At 43.5% G+C, this 21,378-nt stretch overlaps 1 protein-coding gene across 2 annotated transcripts in view; it reads left to right on the plus strand.

Annotated features, from left to right (window-relative positions):
* The first annotated feature begins 5,602 nt into the window (after positions 1-5,602).
* DLD (dihydrolipoamide dehydrogenase) overlaps positions 5,603-21,378 on the plus strand; it is a 39,086-nt gene continuing 23,310 nt past the window's right edge. For both annotated transcript variants that reach the window (XM_045030380.1, XM_045030371.1), the window contains exons 1-6: positions 5,603-5,794; positions 9,675-9,750; positions 10,880-10,959; positions 16,586-16,654; positions 20,545-20,614; positions 21,052-21,152. In XM_045030380.1, coding sequence (XP_044886315.1) covers positions 5,756-5,794; positions 9,675-9,750; positions 10,880-10,959; positions 16,586-16,654; positions 20,545-20,614; positions 21,052-21,152 — 435 coding nt within the window. In that variant the 5' untranslated portion in view covers positions 5,603-5,755. The remainder of the gene's footprint in view (positions 5,795-9,674; positions 9,751-10,879; positions 10,960-16,585; positions 16,655-20,544; positions 20,615-21,051; positions 21,153-21,378) is intronic.

Raw genomic sequence — 21,378 nt, forward strand, 5'->3', positions numbered from 1 at the left:
CAAACAGCGGTATATTAAAGTGCACCGGGGAACCTTTCGTGTGTGCCTGTGTGTCTACATGGGCCAATTCATGCACGACATGTTAGTATGCTTCAGAAATCATATCCCCATAGTTTGCATTACTGCTCCATGTATATAAATCCATAGATACAAGTAAACATTTCTAGTATTTTTCTGGTGAAATACCTGGATAAACATTTTTATAAACATATACACCACTACCTTGATATAATGCCACCCGATATAACACTAATTTGGATATAATGCGGTAAAGCAGTGCTCTGTGGGGGTGGGGCTGCGCACTCCGGTGGGTCAAAGCAAGTTCAATAGAACATGGTTTCACCTATAACGCGGTAAGATTTTTTGGCTCCCAAGGACAGCGTTATATCGAGGTAGAGGTGTTTATCAGTTAAAACCCCAAATCAGGAGCCCTAAATATACCTCTCCCAACATTTATCTGGATGGGAGGGATAGCTCAGTGGTTTGTGAGTTCAATCCTCAAGGGGGCCACTTAAGGGTCTAGGACAAAATCAGTACTTGGCCCTGCTAGTGAAGGCAGGGGGCTGGACTCAATGACCTTTTAGGGTCCCTTCCAGTTAACATAAGAACATAAGAACATAAGAAAGGCCGTACCGGGTCAGACCAAAGGTCCATCTAGCCCAGTATCTGTCTACCGACAGTGGCCAATGCCAGGTGCCCCTGAGGGAGTGAACCTAAAAGGCAACGATCAAGTGATCTCTCTCCTGCCATCCATCTCCATCCTCTGACGAACAGAGGCTAGGGACACCATTCTTACCCATCCTGGCTAATAGCCATTTATGGACTTAGCCACCATGAATTTATCCAGTCCCCTTTTAAACATTGTTATAGTCCTAGCCTTCACAACCTCCTCAGGTAAGGAGTTCCACAAGTTGACTGTGCGCTGCGTGAAGAAGAACTTCCTTTTATTTGTTTTAAACCTGCTGCCTATTAATTTCATTTGGTGACCCCTAGTTCTTGTATTATGGGAATAAGTAAATAACTTTTCCTTATCCACTTTCTCAACATCACTCATGATTTTATATACCTCTATCATGTCCCCCCTTAGTCTTCTCTTTTCCAAACTGAAGAGTCCTAGCCTCTTTAATCTTTCCTCATATGGGACCCTCTCTAAACCCCTAATCATTTTAGTTGCTCTTTTCTGAACCTTTTCTAGTGCTAGAATATCTTTTTTGAGGTGAGGAGACCACATCTGTACACAGTATTTGAGATGTGGGCGTACCATGGATTTATATAAGGGCAATAATATATTCTCAGTCTTATTCTCTATCCCTTTTAATGATTCCTAACATCCTGTTTGCTTTTTTGACCGCCTCTGCACACTGCGTGGACATCTTCAGAGAACTATCCACGATAACTCCAAGATCTTTTTCCTGACTCGTTGTAGCTAAATTAGCCCCCATCATGTTGTATGTATAGTTGGGGTTATTTTTTCCAATGTGCATTACTTTACATTTATCCACATTAAATTTCATTTGCCATTTTGTTGCCCAATCACTTAGTTTTGTGAGATCTTTTTGAAGTTCTTCACAATCTGCTTTGGTCTTAACTATCTTGAGTAGTTTAGTATCATCTGCAAACTTTGCCACCTCACTGTTTACCCCTTTCTCCAGATCATTTATGAATAAATTGAATAGGATTGGTCCTAGGACTGACCCTTGGGGAACACCACTAGTTACCCCTCTCCATTCTGAGAATTTACCATTAATTCCTACCCTTTGTTCCCTGTCCATTAACCAGTTCTCAATCCATGAAAGGACCTTTCCTTTTATCCCATGACAGCTTAATTTACGTAAGTACGTAATGTACGTAAGTACACTATGTCCACCGGATCCCCCTTGTCCACATGTTTGTTGACCCCTTCAAAGAACTCTAATAGATTAGTAAGACACGATTTCCCTTTACAGAAACCATGTTGACTATTGCTCAAGAGTTTATGTTTTTCTATGTGTCTGACAATTTTATTCTTTACTATTGTTTCAACTAATTTGCCCGGTACCGACGTTAGACTTACCGGTCTGTAATTGCCGGGATCACCCCTAGAGCCCTTTTTAAATATTGGCGTTACATTAGCTAACTTCCAGTCATTGGGTACCGAAGCCGATTTAAAGGACAGGTTACAAACCTTAGTTAATAGTTCCGCAACTTCACATTTGAGTTCTTTCAGAACTCTTGGGTGAATGCCATCTGGTCCCGGTGACTTGTTAATGTTGAGTTTATCAATTAATTCCAAAACCTCCTCTAGTGACACTTCAATCTGTGACAGTTCCTCAGATTTGTCACCTACAAAAGCCAGCTCAGGTTTGGGAATCTCCCTAACATCCTCAGCCGTGAAGACTGAAGCAAAGAATCCATTTAGTTTCTCTGCAATGACTTTATCATCTTTAAGCGCTCCTTTTGAATTTTGATCATCAAGGGGCCCCACTGGTTGTTTAGCAGGCTTCCTGCTTCTGATGTACTTAAAAAACATTTTGTTATTACCTTTGGAGTTTTTGGCTAGCCGTTCTTCAAACTCCTCTTTGGCTTTTCTTATTACACTCTTGCACTTAAGTTGGCAGTGTTTGTGCTCCTTTCTATTTGCCTCACTAGGATTTGACTTCCACTTTTTAAAGGAAGTCTTTTTATCTCTCATTGCTTCTTTTACATGGTTGTTAAGCCACGGTGGCTCTTTTTTAGTTCTCTTACTGTTTTTCTTAATTTGGGGTATACATTGAAGTTGGGCCTCTATTATGGTGTCTTTAAAAAGGGCCCACGCAACTTGCAGGGATTTCACTTTAGTCACTGTACCTTTTAACTTTTGTCTAACTAACCCCTCATTTTTGTATAGTTCCCCCTTTTGAAATTAAAGGCCACAGTGTTGGGCAGTTGAGATGTTCTTCCCCTCACAGGGATGTTGAATGCTATTGTATTATGGTCACTATTTCCAAGCGGTCCTGCTATAGTTACCTCTTGGACCAGCTCCTGTGCTCCACTCAAGATTAAATCTAGAGTCGCCTCTCCCCGTGTGGGTTCCCGTACCAGCTGCTCCATGAAGCAGTCATTTAAAGTATCGAGAAATTTTATCTCGGCATTTCGTCCTGAAGTGAAATGTTCCCAGTCAATATGGGGATAATTGAAATCCCCCACTATTATTGGGTTCTTAATTTTGATAGCCTCTCTAATTTCCCTTAGCATTTCATCATCACTATTACTGTCCTGGTCAGGTGGTCGATAATAGATCCCTACTGTTATATTTTTACTAGAGCATGAAATTTCTATCCATAGAGACTCTATGGAACCTGTGGATTCGCTTAAGATTTTTACTTCATTTGAATCTACACTTTCTTTAACATATAGTGCCACTCCTTCCCCTGCACGGCCTGTTCTGTCCTTCCGATATATTTTGTACCCCGGAATGATTGTGTCCCATTGATTGCTCTCAGTCCACCAGGTTTCTGTGATGCCCATTATATCTATATCCTCCTTTATCACAAGACACTCTAGTTCACCCATCTTATTATTTAGACTTCTGGCATTTGTGTACAAGCACTTTAAAAACTTGTCCCTGTTTATTAGCCTACCTTTTTCTGATGTGCCAGATTCTTTTTTATGTGACTGTTTATCATCTGATCCAGCCCTTACATTATACTTCTCATTCCTCTGCTCCTGACTATAACCTGGAGATTCTCTATCATCAGACTCTCCCCTAAGAGAAGTCTGAGTCCGATCCACACTCTCCTCTGCAGCAGTCGGCTTTCCCCCATCTCCTAGTTTAAAAACTGCTCTACAACCTTTTTAATGTTTAGTGCCAGCAGTCTGGTTCCACTTTGGTTTAGGTGGAGCCCATCTCTCCTGTATAGGCTCCTCCCATCCCAGAAGTTTCCCCAGTTCCTAATGAACGTGAACCCCTCCTCTCTACACCATCGTCTCATCCACGCATTGAGACTCTGAAGCTCTGCCTGCCTACCTGGCCCTGCGCGTGGAACTGGGAGCATTTCTGAAAATGCCACCATAGAGGTCCTGGATTTCAGTCTCTTCCCTAGCAGCCTAAATTTGGCTTCCAGGACATCTCTCCTACCCTTCCCTATGTCATTGGTACCTACATGTACCACGACCACCGGCTCCTCCCCAGCACTACACATAAGTCTATCTAGATGCCTCGAGAGATCCGCAACCTTCGCACCAGGCAGGCAAGTCACCATACGGTTCTCCCGGTCATCACAGACCCAGCTATCTACATTTCTAATAATCGAATCTCCCATTACTAACACCTGCCTTTTCCTAGAAACTCGAGTTCCCTCCCCTGGAGAGGCAACCTCAGTGCGAGAGGTAACCCCAGCACCATCTGGAAGGAGGGTCCCAACTATGAGATAGCTATATCTCTATATATTATATGAAGCGCCACCTAAAGAGGATTTGCTACTGGGTCTTTTTTAAATTGGACAGTGTAGTATTCTGCGAGACATACTTGCAATGTGTAACCATCCCTCCCCTGGAGAGGCAACCTCAGTGCGAGAGGTAACCCCAGCACCATCTGGAAGGAGGGTCCCAACTATGAGATAGCTATATCTCTATATATTATATGAAGCGCCACCTAAAGAGGATTTGCTACTGGGTCTTTTTTAAATTGGACAGTGTAGTATTCTGCGAGACATACTTGCAATGTGTAACCATCCCTTCTCTGATACTTCAACTTGTTGCTTTTCCATCCATTTTTTATTCTGTATGTCTGTTTGAATTTGTAATTAATCAAGATTTCAGTATACTTTTCCTTTAACACTTTGAGGCAATGTTAACTGCTCTGGTTCTGTTTGTTCTCATGTGATTTGGCAAGCCTAGAGAAAGAAAGTTTCTAATTTTCAAATAGAAGAGTGAAGGAAAGTCAGCAAGTTTTACATTTTGTCTTTAACATAGACTACTTCTATGGAACAAAGGCAAGAGCCAGAAAATGTCATTTTTCTATATTTGGGCTAGTTATCAATCATAACATCTTTATGGGTCAAGATTTCAGCACTGGACACTCTATTCTGACAAACATCTCTCTGGTCTTGCTGATTTATTGCTGAGGCACATGGCAGTTCTGTGCTACAATATCCCAGAGATTTCCGAGGACACATTGTGCACCTGTACGTAACTGGAAGGAATCAGTACAATTAAATATCAGACAAACCATGGTTGATGTCCTCACACTACATGGGTAAAAAACTCAACATGATGTTTCTAAAACATCACCCCATTGCGATGTTGCTTCAGAACCCACATATCCCCTTCCGGACATTGTCAGGATGATGTCCTGCTACAATATTGCACGAAACACATCTGTAATACAGGCGTGCTGGCAAGAGAGGAGGAATTGCCCAATGAAATCTGGAGAGCCCTAGGCCTCCGGGGCCAGGGAGCGCTAGTTGTTGGACATCACGCTGCACTGGGCCCTGGAGGCAGGGTGGGGCCTTCTCTAGGCCGCGTCTAAAATTTCTAGGCTCTGTAGCTTTAAGAGGCGTATCTACATAGCCACGCCCACTGTGGCGGGCCCTGCCAACGAGCTGCGCCAGCAGGCCGCCTCCGCCAGGGGTCAGTGTTGCGCCCTTGCGTGGGGCTCAGGCGACGCCGCTCAGTCACAGCGTCATCGCCCCCTCGCCGGGCCCAGTGCGCCTGCGCGAGTCCGTGGAGACCTTGGAGGCGCGGCTGCCAGGGACGAGGCGCTCGGACGCGAGGTTAACGCTGAGGCGGCCGGAAAATGCAGAGCTGGAGCCGGGTCTGCTGCGGGCTCGCCCAGGTAGCGGCCCGGCCAGCGCGGGCGCGGGGAGCGGCGCTGGGCCCTGCAGGCCCGGCTTGGGCCTGGGGCGCAGACTCGGCCCGGGAGCGGGGGGGGCGCGACCCTCTAGTCCGCTCCGGGCCTTGGGCCGGGCCAGCGGGCACCGACCTTCCGCCGGGGCCGGGCCACCAGGTGCGGACGTGGAGACCCCCGTCTAGCTCCGAGCTCGGGGGGGCGGGGGCTGCAGCCTGCTCTGTGACCCCTCCCCTCAGCTTGTGCTGCGTGTCCCCCCCCGTCCCCTGAGCCGGGCGGGGGGGGGTCCCGGTGTCCCCCCCCATCCCCTGAGCCGGGCCGGGGGGGGGTCCCGGTGTCCCCCCCATCCCCTGAGCCGGGCCGGGGGGGGGTCCCGGTGTCCCCCCCCATCCCCTGAGCCGGGCCGGGGGGGGGGTCCCGGTGTCCCCCCCCATCCCCTGAGCCGGGCCGGGGGGGGGTCCCGGTGTCCCCCCCCATCCCCTGAGCCGGGCCGGGGGGGGTCCCGGTGTCCCCCCCCACCCCGGAGCCGGGCGGGGGGGTCTCGGTGTCCCGGTGTCCCCCCCATCCCCTGAGCCGGGCGGGGGGGGTCCCCGTGCCCCCCCCATCCCCTGAGCCGGGCGGGGGGGGTCCCCGTGCCCCCCCCATCCCCTGAGCCGGGCGGGGGGGGTCCCGGTGTCCCCCCATCCCCTGGGCCGGGCGGGGGGGGTCCCGGTGTCCCCCCATTCCTTGAGCTAGGTAGAAGAGATTTCGGTCCCCATCCTCCCCTTCCCCCCTCCCCCTGTTTCCCCCATCCCCTGAGCCGGGCGGGAGGGGGGTCTCGGTGTCCCCCCATCCCCTGAGCTGGGCGGGAGGGGGGTCTCGGTGTCCCCCCATCCCCTGAGCTAGGTAGAAGAGATTTCGGTCCCCATCCTCCCCCTTCCCCCGTTTCCCCCATCCCCTGAGCTGGGCAGAGGGAGTCTCCGTCCCTGTTCCCCCGTAACCTGAGCTGGGCAGAGGGGGTCTCGGTTCCTGTTCCCTCATAGCCTGAGCTGGGCAGGGGCCCCCTTGGTGCCTGCTGCTTGTGTGTGACCCTAAGAGCCCCTTGGGTGCCAACTGGCAAAGGGCTCACTGTTCTGTAACAACAGCAACTCTTATCAGGGCTGCCAGACTCAGTACACCTAACACCTTGCTGTCACCGTATTTATAGAACGTTTCATGGTTGATGTCAAGGTGTTACTCCCCAGCAGAGGTGAAAAACTGGTTTTGCCAGACAAACGGATGTATAATCATGGATGTAGAGTCACGTCTGCCTAAAATCATACGATATGTAGATTAAGCATAGTAAAATCAACACAGTGTGAGCTACATTTGCTTTCCAAGTCAGTGTGAGAATATGAAGACAACTTGGGGCCAGCACACAGGAGAACAAACGGGGGAAGGGGAGAATCTCAGGGCATTGAGAAGTGGGGCACAAACAACAGGCACCAAGATCCCCTCTACGCAGCTCAGAGCATTGGTGGGAAGAGGCACAGTGTGACATGCTCCAGGGTTAGCCAAGGTTGTAAGGCATCTCACCACTACCTGCCCTTAGTGTGAAGCAGTCTTGTCTATGCCTGCTGTGGCTTAGCTCCCTGAAACCAACAGCCTCTAGGGCCACAAGCACTTACTTCCAGGTCTATGCAGACCTAACCCTTTCTGTGCAAGTTAGTGCTAGGTATACACCAACTCTCTCTACCTCCCCTCCCCCTCCCTCAGTGCTCCCTGCAGTAACCAGGACACTGGACACTCACAGTAATTACCAGGTAAGCTGTCCCCAAAGAGACATGTACACATGGCTTGACTGGTACAACTCAGGATCAGGTCCTTTGTAACATTACAGCACTGACATATATTTATAGTGAAAACAATCACATTTATTAACAAAGACTACGATTTGTCATACTGAGAAAAGAAAAGTGGAAACTATTGGTTACACACACACAACAAAGCATAAAACGCAATCCTAGGTCTACACTTTTTATGGGTTACCTTTCCTCTTTAATAAAGTAGATCTGCTCCCAAGAACTGAGTCCTTGACAGAGCTGCTGGTTTTCAGGCAAAACCAGGAAAAAGGGTTTTCATGAATATCCCCACACTTTTCAAGGTATAGGTCCCGAGCTCCCTGTCCAAGTCTGGTAGTGTTGAACAGGAGAGCGTGTAGGGGTGGGGTCTCTGCAAGCCGCACTTTAACCGTAAAAGAGCATGTGGCTCGCAAGCCATGTTTTGCCACCCCGATATAGCCTGTTGTTTGAGCCCTTCTTCATCAGCCAGCTCCATAATAACTCTTAAGGCTATTGTATGGGCCTATTGGTTTTATTACCCAAGACTTTTATTGCATGTCCTCTGGGATGGTGATTGAAGCATGAAGGGACATATGAATCTTTAGTGCATCTGGCACGTAAATATCTTGCGATGCCAGCTGCAAGAGTGCCATGGGGACACCTGTTCTCACTTTCAGGTGAAATAAACAAGAAGCAGGCAGCATTATCTGTTGTAAATTGTAACCAGACTTGTTTGTCTGAGTGACTGGCTGAACAAGAAGTAGGACTGAGTGGACTTGCAGGCTCTAAAGTTTTACGGTTTTGTATTTTTTTTAATACAGTTATTATTTTGTACGTAATTCTACATTTGTAAGTTCAACTTTCATGCTAGAGATTGCACTAGGGTACTTGTATTAGGTGAATTGAAGAATACTATTTTGTTTTTTTCAGTGGAAATATTTGTCATCAAAAATAAATATAAAGTGAGCACTGTACACTCCGTTATAATTGAAATCAATATATTTGAAAATGTAGAAAACATCCAGAAATATTTAAATACATGGTATTCTTTGATTAATTTTTTTAATTGCTTGACAGCCCTAGATTTTGTTTTGTTGCTTTCCCTGAATACACTCTTCGTAATTATCCCTAGGTTTAAACCAAAGCCTGTCTTACCCTCTGCTCATATTTATAGGAACGGTGAGTGAGTGAGATAAGATGAAATGTTGTTTATCCTCTTAGACAACTGAACTGTGGATAAGGGATAAAATGCCTGTTCCCTACCTGTTTCCCATTCGGGAAGTAACTGTAAAATTGAGCAATAAGATGGTCTATTATTGGATTGCCCCACAGTCCTTCCACAGAAAAGTTTGAATGGGGTTTTGTAATCTGTGCTGCCATTATTTACTATCTGATAATGTCTACTGTATAGTAGCTTTCCTAAAAGAAAAGGACAATCCCTGCTCTGAGGCGCTCACAATATAAGGGCAGAGGATAGGGAAAGGAGTACAGCATATTAGTAGAGTGTTCAAAGCCACATATGGGAAATGTATTTATATAGGTTTTGTTTTCCATAGGAATTACAATACCAGTTGCACATCTAGTCTGGAGTTCTTCTCCAACAGCGATCAGTATCATATGCTCAGAGGAAGTTGCAAGATACCATGTAGTTAACAGTTACAGGATAATAAGGGTTGTTTCTTCCTGATCCTAGCAGTTAGTAGCTGGTTTGTGCTGTGAAACAGGTTTTGACTCTTGTGTGTTAGATGCTATGCATGCATGTGGTAAGAGACAGTTCCTGCCCTGAAGATCTTAGAATCTAAGTGGACATAATAAAGGTTAGAATGGAAATAGAGGTACAGAAAGATGAAATGATTTGCTGTGGGAAGCACAGCAGATTAGTGGCAGAGCTAGGTTTTCCGTATCCCAGAGCAGTGCGCTATCCACTGAACTTACTTCTGCTACCGTTTTTTTTAGTCTATGTAATGTAGCTGGATTTTCTAATGAAACAGATTGTGAGAAGTTGCTGATTCTTATACAGTTATTTTCTTTATGGAGAAAGTTAAACTTTTGTTTTTTTCCCTCTCTAGAGAAGCCATTTTAGTCGAATCCATCATGGCCTACAGGGGATTTGTGCAGTGTCGCTGAGGAGCTATGCTGATCAAGGTAAATTTTGATTGCTGTAAAATAGCTTTCAGGAGACAGTTGTATTTCAAATTGAGGCCCCAATCTTACAAGTGATTCTGCAGCCACAAGAGCCCATCCATGTGGAGACAATTGTACCATCCTGGTTGATGGTATGAGTGGTTCTCAAACTTTGGTATTGGTGACCCCTTTCACATAGCAAGCCTCTGAATGCGACCCCCTTATAGATTAAAAAACACATTTTTTTTTTATATTTAACACTATTATGAATGCTGGAGGTAAAGCAGGGTTTGGGAGTGGAGGCTGTCTGCACACAACCCCCATGTAATAACCTTGTGACCCCCTGTTTGAGAACCCCTGTTCTACAGCATAGATATCAGGTGACAGCATGCATTGGATTGGATTGACTATACTAATAATTTATACAACATTATTGTTGGAGGTTAAAATAATCAGATATGCCATTTTTCTTACATTGCACAAATGATGTGGAAGGGTTGCTTTTGTGGATCACAAGTTAATCTTTCTATGGTCTGGGAGCTAAATATATAGACTCTGCTTCAGTCCCAGTTTCTCTTGATTGTTGAGCATGAGATGAGTAACCTAACCCTGTTCTCGCACAGGACAATGTAAAGGTGTAATATTAGTCTATCAGCATTTTCCTTATTTTTTTAATATCTGTAATAATGCCACATGACACGTTCAAGACCTTTCTTGTAACAGTTTTTTCAAAGGCAGTTAAACATAACTACAGATACCTTTGTCCAAATTCTACAAAGATTTATAGCATATGCAATCCCAGAGTAGATGCAAGGAGTGCAGGTCAGACCACAATTCAGTCCCTTTACCTCAATTCACAATGCTTTTGTTCTCAAATCTGTAAGAGGAGTCAGTGCCCCTGAACCATTCTATTTTTTGATTCAGGAGGTTATTTTCAGTAGTCAAAATTTACCTGTCTAAATTAACTGAACAGCACCATCATTTTTAAAAACTAGCTATGTATTCTCTCTCAATCTGTGGGTAGTCAATGTGTGGAACTATCTCAGAATGTTGCAGGCTAGGTATTCCTATAGTAAAACTAAAATAAACCTAAATTATAGCAAGAAAAGTAACTTGAAAACATTTTAAAGTTTTGTATTTTTTCTTTTAGCTGATGCTGACATCACAGTTATTGGTTCTGGGCCTGGAGGATATGTTGCTGCTATCAAAGCAGCTCAACTTGGCTTTAAGGTAAGAGGGAACTAGTGCTGGATAAACCGGGTAATATAGCACTAATCCAGATAAATTCTTGCAGCACTGGAAAAATGAAGTTCCCTGGCACTGGGCAACCCCGAGTTGGAGCACCCTCCTGATGCAGGCTGTGTTCTGACAGGCACACCTGCCTCAGTTTCTCTTCAGCCTCTCCCGAAATAATCCAAAGCGTCTTCTCAAGTATAAATATAGCCGGGGGAAGGGGAGGGATTACAGAAGTCTCATGCATATAAATCATAACAAAATAAGCCCCAACACCATAATCCAGATTTCACCAGCATAGTCCAATGAGTACATGCAACATACTGCCTTGGCAGCCCCCACCATGCCCCGACTCTCCAGCGCAGTCCACCTCAGCCCTTTCAACTGGATTGCAAGCCTGATCATCTCAGCGGGAAACACCTTGCTGGGAGCATCCTTTCTAGGGGAATATCCCTGCTCCTGTCCCTCTCATGGTTCATGTGGGTCCACCCTCCTAGCCCTGAAGATGTCAGTGAGTAAGCCCCTCTGCTGCTCCCCTGCTTTCAGCCTGAGACTTCGGCCAGCAGGCATCCCTCATGGCTGCTGCTCTTGCCTTGAGGCCTCTCCACCCCTCTGGCCCAGCCAACAAGCTCCTGTTGCTGTTACCCTGCTTCATCTTTCTTCCAGCTCCCAAACATAGTCTCCTAACCAATTCCTCCCTCTTCCCAAGGAGGGCCTACAGAGCTTTCCACTCTCTGCAGACTGTCTCTCCCAGGCATCTGTCACCTGCCCTTCCAAATAGAACCAGTCTGTTCAGATTCTCAGGGATTTCCTCTCACTGAGTCTCTCCCTGGTCCTATATAGTCCACACATGCTTGCTCGCCCTTCTAACAGGCAAAATGGGAGCATCTGCTGTGGTTTCCCAGGGCTGTTTGTAGCTTGGGACACCCACGCTGTGAGAACTTGATTTCATTTCCAGATTAATGGTAATAACTAGTTCTTATATAGTGTTCTTCATCATTAGAGCTCAGCGGTTTACAGAGGTCAGTATCATTTCCCCCATTTTACAGATGTGAAAACTGAGGCACAGATAGGGGGGAAGTGACTTGTCCAAGATGACCCGAAAGCCCGTGGCAGAAGTGTGACTAGAACCCAGGTTTCCCATGTCCAATCCAGTGCTGTATCCACTAGACCCTGCTGTAGATTAACGTCCTTAACTTTGTCTTAAGCAGACACTGACTGTAGAGGCACCATTTTTCATGTTGGTTTGTTAGTATCTTTTGAACTGTGATTATTAAAATAAGTCATGGTTGATTTTTGTCACTCAGCGTGAGGGCCGTCAAATTAGCTTAATTTTTATTTAGAATTTATAGATTAGACGGAAACCAATGGTAAACAGTAGTCACATGAGGTGAAACAGCTACATTTTAAATACAATGAATTGTATTGGAGAGGGAAGCATATTTATAAAAGTAGTAAAGAGAATGCCAAGTGGAAAAGTAGTTTTCTCCCAAAAAATAAAACTGTTGGGTTCTAATCAAAAGCAACTTTTAAGCAATCTGCCAAAAAGGGTCAGAATGAATAACAAATTTAGTGCCTAACTGCTGAGAGATTCTGTGAAATTGGCTGAGAGAACACCAATAAAAATAATACCCAAGTCTTACGCAGCGCTTTTCATATGTAAATGCAGGATTTCCTGGAACTCATCACCACATTCGTTTATTCTGAAAAACAAAAATTGGTGGAAAGAGAGACTCATTAGTGTGGTTAAGAGCAGTGGAAATGTGCCCCTGCAATGAAGCCAAAGTTATTTAATACCAGAGTGACTGGTTAAGTACTGTTTGTTATGAACATGAATAAAGATGGCTATATTAAATACATGGACTGAATGTTGGAGATGAGACTATAGATATAGATTATCCTAGGTGTAACTTATATGCATGAGCTTGTTCTTTTTGCTATTCCCTCTGCCTCCTTTGAATGTCCTTTATGAACAAAGCTGCTTTCATGTAATGGGTACTAGTTATTTGTAATTTAGACAGATGATTCAAGTGACCTCTGTTTCACTCTCTGAACAATGGGAAGTAAATGAGTTTTCTAGAGTAATTTTTGAAAATATTGAGATATGAAAATATATTTTTCTAAAGATATTATCACAGTTCAGAACAACTGCCCTACATTTTCCCTCAGTGGTCCAGCAAGGGCACCCACTCTTAGGTTTCTAGCTCCCCAGCTGTTGCCTCTCTTGGATGGAGACCCACATCTCACTCCCCTGTGACCAGGGTATGTCCAGTTCTGCCCAGTTCCCTGCTTTCACTGTGTATTTCCCAGTAAAGATGGTCTGCCTAAATAGACCTACTTGCTTTCTCTTCAGAGATTGGTAACAGAGGTTGCTCTGGGTAGATGTTACCACACAGTTCTTTCTAAGCAAGCCTACTTCATTCTCAAGGTAAAAAGCATTAGAGAGAAAACATATTAAGACAACAAAAGAACCTACACATCTGCTCATAAGTTTGCCAGGCATCACCCCACCTCTGGGGTTTAACTTAGTTCAACAGTTAAGTAAGGTTTAACTTAATTCAGTGAGGTTTGTTCAGGAGATTGCAGGCTATTGTCAGTGTGTCACATCTCAGCACGATTCTCACTTCATGAACATAGCTTTACTGGTGGAACTCCCTTAGTTTTAAGCGCGTTTGTTTTTTTTAACCTCCTGGAGGGTGGTAGTTGCAGAGTATTATTTTCCAGGCCCCTACTGGCTGTCATGTCCCAACTCCACCCAAGTATAAATGCTGCCCTCTGAATGTTCTGATAGGTTCTTTTTGTGACCACAATCCCTACAGCACCGTATGGTTCACTGGCCATTGCGCCAGCTTTTTTGAATCTCAATGATGCCTTGTTAGGGATCTTTTAATATCCTTTTGCTTTCTATGCAGGTCTGGTACAATTGTGCTAAATGAGAGTCCATTGCCTCTAGCACTTTGGCCCCTGTCTGTGCTTCAGTGCAAATAGTTCTGTTGCCTTGACCCTTCCTTTGTGTGTTGGTGGCCAGTACCCTGGTATGACTGAGGTTTTTTGTTTGTTGGTGTTTCCCAGAATTGACGCACCAGTACCTGAATTAAAGTGCTCAGCACTACAGCTTTTATTAGGAGCCTTAAGGCTACTTGGCTCCCTAGTTCCTGTTCCATTCTTTTGATGCTACATTTCTTTTTGTGGCTCTATGCTTATTTCTCTTTTGGGCCAATGTTTCCTTCGAGACATTTATACATGATGCGTTGTGTCATAGGTGTGACATCTAAGGAGGGAGCCTTCAAACCTGATCAGTCTGCATTGTCTGCCTCAGACTCATCTGTGGTGTGCAGGGGTACTGAATATGTTTGGATGCGTCATACTAAGCATTGAAGAAACATGTGGAGTTTCAAGCCCTCCTTGAGGTGATCCAGTGGGAGACTCCTCTCAAGGAGGAACAGAGTTCTTTGAAGTTTAAGCTCTTAAAGCAAAAACCTGATTCAGCCAAATCCATTGCACCCCAACATTGAGTGTTAGTGCTACCTGCATTGACATAGGCCCTGATCCCCATTAAGACCAGTGTGGTGACTTTGCCCTTGAAGCAGCATGTGCTGTGGTTGAAGCAGAGGGTTCCAGTAAGTAATGGCTTCTTGTTGCACAAGGTGAGGCCTTGGCACTTGTAGTTGATGGTACTTAGAAAAATGGCTCATTGGATGAGACAGTCTCCACATGAGATAAAGGCAGGAGGTGCCAGAAGGGAGCTAGTAGCTCCTTAAGGCAGCAGTCAAAAAGATGTTGGATTGCCCCTCCTGCATTCATGTGCTTGAAGGGTGATTGGAAGAATCTGTGCTCAATGCAAGAAATTCTGGCCTTGACACTGGCGCTTCATGCGCTGGCACAGCCATCACTGGTTCTTATCAAAGTACTTATTACAAGATTGCCGAGTGAATTCCAGTCACCTGACTAAGAGCTTGTTGACAGTTAGGCTGATGAGAGCTGCTGTTTGGATTCAGATGAGACAGAAAAGTCATCTGATACCAAATACATCACTGTGGAGAAGCACCAAGACAGTGAGTCTGGAGGGGAGAATCCTGCCCTTGCTCAATCCTTGCAGAAACTGTTCAAGACAGCTACTTCTAACTGAAGCTGGTCAAGGAATCTACAAGGACTATATCTTAGAGGTATCTTGGCCTGGAAAGCCCTATTCAAAAGGGTTACCATGCATTTGTATCCTGTTTTGGACCAGCCCATGAATAATGTGGGGCTGAATGTAGCTGCTATGGTCTTGAAGGCAGCTGAATAAAAGTTTTAGCTTCAAAACGTAGCTTCAGTAAGTCCCTGTTCTGGGCTTTCCAGCAGCTCTTCAACATTAGCTTGGTTCAGGAGTGGTTTTGGTCTTCACACCCAAAATGGAAAAGATCAATCAGTGATTATGCTATTATATAGGAAGGGAAAGGGGCTTAAACTTAAACGTTGTTTTAGCAGTTTTAATGCTAACGTCTCATTTGCTTTGGCAGAAAATGAGCAATTTAAGGAAATGGTTGAAGTACTTCACCCAGATATTCTCCTCCAGACAGAGTTAAACTTACAGCTCCCAAAATGAGGGACTCCCATGTTGAACCCTGTGCACTCCAGAACTTCTTTGCAAGGAAGAGAGGCCAAGATTTCTTGTTTCCAAGAAAAGTTTTGTTTTCTTTCCAGGTGTCCCTTTTTTGTTAGCCAATTTTTGCACAGGGTGTTGTTCCTGACTGATGCCTTTCTGGAGACTTGTATGTTGTCTGATGATGGATTTTGAAGAGAGAGATTTCTTCTATCCATCCTTTCTTCCTCCCTGTTTAAACAGTTGGCATTGGCCTTGCTATTGCTGCTCAGAGCAGCTTTATTTTCATTTTTCTTCTGGGATATCCCTAGAACTTCTTAGTGAGAATCCCACAAGGTGGTGGTATTTTTATAGAGGGAAACGTTACTTGCCTTGTAATTGTTCTCTCAAGGTGGAGCAGATCATTTGACAAGATTTACTGACCAATCCATTCCCCTCAGTGTTAAAGATTCTCTTTTTACTTGTCTTTCCCTGTTTCACTTTGTTTTTCATTATTCTGAGGCATTTTTTGATCCTATGTCAATTTAATTCAAGGCAAGTATCTTTCAGAGAGCTTCAACTCCTGCTCAGTTGAAATAACTTATTGAAACACTTGAAGGGAGAAGGCAGTGTTTATACTTCTTTACAAGTATAAATGGTGACAGTGGGTTACCCTGCTATCATTGCTCAAAAAGTATTTGTTTTAAAAAAATAGAGAGAGTGAAGAGCTAGCGGAGTTCAAATCAGTCTTCAACTAAACCCAGGAAACGAGAATCCTGCACAATATCATGGATCCGATGAAGTGGGTATTCACCCATGAAAGCTCATGCTCCAAAACGTCCGTTAGTCTATAAGGTGCCACAGGACTCTTAGTCTGGATCTGTAAAAGCAGCAAACACGGCTACCCCTCTGATACTTGACACAATATCTTGTGAGAAGTAGAATTACAGGATGAGTAATTTTCCTTTGTCATTGGTATTCATTGAGATTTTCAAATCTGCTTTTAGGAAATAAAAATGTAGTATTGCTCTAAAAGGGTTTTCTCCTCTTCTATTCCAGACTGTTTGTGTGGAGAAAAATGAAACGTTGGGTGGAACCTGTTTGAATGTTGGCTGTATTCCTTCCAAGGCAAGTGTGCATTTATATCTAATTTGTATCATGTTTTCACTGTGGTTTTGAATAGTGATGCAGTGGGAAGAGACCAGGGGGCAGATCCTCAGATGGTGTAAATTGTCATAGTTCCATTGACTAGAATGGAAAAAGAAGGGGAACGGATAGCAACACAAAGAGAGAGAAACAGATTTATTTCAGAGCACCAATGAGCTGACAAGATTATGGCGTTAACCAACTAAACACAATCAAGTCTCTTATACTAGAAACACTATGATTACCCCAGATGATCAATTCTTTAAACCTCTAGCATGAGTGAGCTTATTCTGAAGGGGCATGCAGCATTAAGTCAAAGATGGTCATAATGCTGTTGCTGCATTTGTAAATGAGTGAGCTATTTACGGTTCATAGTCATTTAGTGTCTATTTTCAAGTTGTTGTTGGCTGTGGTAATGGTCATCTTGGGATGTTCTTGGAAAGGAAAATTCCCATTTCAGATGATTTGCTATTGGGATACTGCAGCTACTATTGCCCCATGTCTGTTGTAATGTATTTACAAATATTTTATATAGATTTACAAACTAACTTGTCTTTTTCCTTTTCTGTTGTGAAAAAAATTGCTTTGTGAAGTTATTTCCTGTCATCTGATAACATACTTTGCCACATTGGTAACTATTTCTGTTTTCTCATTCTGACTTCTTTGTCTGCTTAAAAAAGAAAAAACATCATTACAAGCCTCCCATCTGAACCATTCTTTCAAAGCCCACTTGGTTGGGAGGAATATCTCGGGGGTTTGTTTTGATTTTGTTTTTTTGATGGAATTTAAACCCAAGGTCTTAAGCGCATCCAGTCATTAAATATACGCATTTCGTTCCTGGTATCAATAGTGGTGTTTTGGACAAATTTCCAATCTGGGTAATTATATTTTACTTACTTAAATTCCCCTTGAAGTTTCAGTTGAACACAATAATCTTTGCTCCTGATTTAAGCTATGGTGCAGTAATGTTGCTCTGTGCTGTTGAAAAAGCTGTTATTTCAGTGGTGAATGAAGTGATCCCTGTATAGAATTTATCTTTTTACGTTTCTAAAGCACTTGGAGATCCTTCAAGATGAGAGGCTTTGGGAGCAGCACATAATGCAAGCTATATTTTATCTGTCACTTGGGAGCTATAGTTAGGGCTCCGAGTCTGTCAGGGATTCTGTGACTTCATGCAACCTCCATGACTTCTGCAGTGGCCAGTGTGGCTGGCCCCGGGGACAATCACACCGGCCGCTGCTGGAGCGGCTCTGCAGCCAGCCACACTGACTGCTGCTCTGGCGGCCCCAGGCAGCTGGCCCCGGGGACTGCCCAAGCAGCAGCCAATGTGGCTGGCCTCGGGGACTGCCTGAGCAGCGGTCCCAGGGGTGGCCAGAGCAGCAGCTGTGTTTCGTCCCCCCGTCCCCCCCCAGCAGTGGTCGGAGCAGCAGTGGACCCTCCACAGCTTTCCCCTCCCCAGTGGTGGCCAGAGCAGCAGCAGGCCCCTGGGGCTGCTTTCCCCCACCCCCCCAAGCAGCTGCTGGCCCCTTTGGGGCTTCCCCCCTGCCTCTCTTCCCCCCCCCCAAAGATTCAATCAGGGGTATTTATGATGCAAGTCATGGACAGGTCATGGTCCGTGATTTTTTTTTCTTGCCCGTGACCTGTCCATGACTTTTACTAAAAATACCCGTGATTAAATCGTAGCCTTAGCTGTAGTTATATGGTTAGCTCTGTGGTTGCCACCTAGCTTCTCCACTTACAGAAATAGGGTAAGAGTTGTGAAGTGGGATTTATGCCCAGCCCGTAGGTCTTCTCCTGAGGCCATTTGTCACAGCCCTGTGTAATAAGGAGTGCTGAATAGGAAGTAGTACTGGATCCAAACTACCAGATTGACTGCAACACTCAGAACATGTGCAATATTTTTCATTACAAATTGCACTCACAGCATGCAAGTGAATAACATAACAGACATAATGATAAACTGTCTCTCACTGTTTCAAATTCAAGCTTTTACTAAATCTCCATGGTAATGCATTCATAGCAAGAGATCCATTAGTATCTAAACAAAAGTTTGCACTGCTTTGTGATACTTAGCTTCTGAGCAAACAGGTACATAGAAGGGCTCAGTGCATTTAAAGTTTAGTAGAAAAAGAATTCTAATATAAATACTGGCGCATCTGTTTTTTAATTTTGTAAGTCAGCTGAGCATTCTTCATAACAGTCTCTAATAAAGGTAGTAGCTTAACTCTATACAGTGTAGTGAAAACCTTTCCAGGCATCTGTTGCAAATCAGGTTTAGCGGTGAATAGTATTGGGAAATGACCTTTGGGATCTGATTGAGGAGCTTTCACTCTTTTATGTCTTGAATTTATCCTCATTTAAGGTTTTTTATGTACATGCTGTTTGAACCTCACGGCTAAACTTAGATGTCATCCACAGTTTATTTTGAACAAGGAGAAAAAAGGTCTGTTAATAAAAGGGGAGAATAGTCCGTACTCATTAAGGCAATAGTAAGTTATTAAGTTCTCTGCCAAAACCCGATCACAGTAAAAGTGTTGGTGTGTGTTCGTTCATGGCTTATCTGACATAAATTTTTTTTCCTTTCTGCTTGCTGAAGACTTACACAGAGGTGTTGCTGACGGGAGAGTAATTTCTAAGTATTCACAAATTAAAAAGAACAGTTTGATATAGTTAGTTTTGCACATAGACGCTGCTTACATTTATCTGGTTCACAAAAACAAACCTGATTATCTCAGCCTGACAAACTGTAGTTTTACTCAGAATATATATATATAAACTGTATTATCACAAATATAATAATGTATTTTTGAGGTTCATTTGCAGCCTCCCATAGTCCCAGTTTCCTAGACTCTGGCATTCTGCAGATTTTTGCTCCTTTGCCCTGTTGCAGATTCACTGAAGTACAAACACGTCATCCTCATGCATCTCCTCTGGCTCTCCATTTCAGAGTACAGTTTAGAATTGTCCTTGTTACAGCAGAATCTCAGAGTTATGAACACCAGAGTTACGAACTGACCAGTCAACCACACACCTCATTTGGAACCAGAGCATGCCATCAGGCAGCAGGAGAGACGAAAAAAAGAGAGGCAAATACTGTGTTAAACGTAAACTACTTTAAAAAAAAAAAAAAAAAAAGGAAAGCAGCATTTTTCTTCTGCATAGTAATGTTTCAAAGCTGTACTAAATCAGTGTTCAGTTGTACACTTTTAAAAGAACAACCATAATGTTTTGTTCAGAGTTACGAACAACCTCCATTACCGAGGAGTTTGTAACTCTGAAGTAGTATTGTATCAGAAGGACAATTATAACTTATTTTTTGAACTAGGTCTGTTTCCTGCTCCTCGTCCAAGTTTTCCTACATCCTCATTTTCCCTCAGATGTGATATTACGTGGTAGGGCAGAGAACAAGACAATTTTCCTCTGCAGCTCTTTGTCTCTGGAACATCCTAATTGTGTCTGTCTTGAAGCTCCATATTATTGTAATTCTCAGTGATAATCTACTGGGCCAAATTCATGACTGCTTTAACTCTGTTAAAGTCAGCAGAGTTAAATGAGGCTTGAATTTGGCTTTTCTTTCTCTCGTTTAATTGTGTCTTAATTTTGCTCTCTATCTGCTTGCAGTTTAACTTTGTAACTGTGTTTAATGCGAAAAATTTTTGGAAAATGGCTTGTATAAAATATACTACATAAAATGAAATTGTGTCCTTTGAATAAAGGTTTCGTAGTGATAATGGAGAAAGTGTTTATTGAAAACTAGCACTAAAATAATTTCTGCTGATGTGGGAATGAACAGTGATCTCAGCTGCTTGAAAGTTTTTAATATGATATGCTCTGATTCCATACTAAATGAATTCTTTTTTTCTGTGTGATAGGCTTTGCTGAACAACTCACATCTGTATCATTTGGCCCATGGAAAGGATTTTGCTAGTAGAGGAATTGAAAGTGAGTATGCAGTACAAGTTAGTGGCATTGCAAACAAGTATGGTTTCGCGCAGTGTCTTTTAAATATGCAAATCTTTGACTACTTTAACTGCTTGAATAGGTAGTAAGAAAACTTAGCAGGTTTTCCAAAATCAACTGAAATGTTAGAGACTTGTTTCTATTCCTTGAAATCATCTTCTTGGATAATTGTGACTTAGAATGTTTCATTTATTGCTGCAACAAAATAGAACTGGCCTCTAGCCATATTTGAAAAATATAAGGTTATTTTTTTGTATTTTGATGGCTGAATGCTGTCTTTAGCCCAGTTACTGGGGGTCATTCTGCATATCTTACTGTGACGTACAGAACTCATTTATTTTCAGATAACTTTTAAGTTAAGAGATGGATAAAGACACTGAAATACAAGGGAAAAGTAAAGCTGTATTAAAAAATTATAGTTACAGGAATCCACTTGAATTTAGAGAAGATGATGGAGCAGAAAAGTGGTGCAGTGAAGTCCTTGACAGGTGGAATTGCCCATTTGTTTAAACAGAACAAGGTTAGTTTGAGCTGTTCGTCATATTATTTTTCTGGGTAAATTTCTCCTTTTCTATTATCTACTTTTCACCTCAGAGATTAATTAGAATGGGTAATGAATGATCAGCAATGATGGAATTTGACCACTTCACTTTTCGGAAGACTTGATTATGTGCAGTTCACTATTTTTATATTTAGTTATTTTTTCCTTTTCTTAAAAGAAGGGTGTCACATTATTTTCCAGTTTG

Source organism: Mauremys mutica, chromosome 1, assembly GCF_020497125.1.
Source record: "Mauremys mutica isolate MM-2020 ecotype Southern chromosome 1, ASM2049712v1, whole genome shotgun sequence".
Classification (NCBI taxonomy): domain Eukaryota; kingdom Metazoa; phylum Chordata; order Testudines; family Geoemydidae; genus Mauremys; species Mauremys mutica.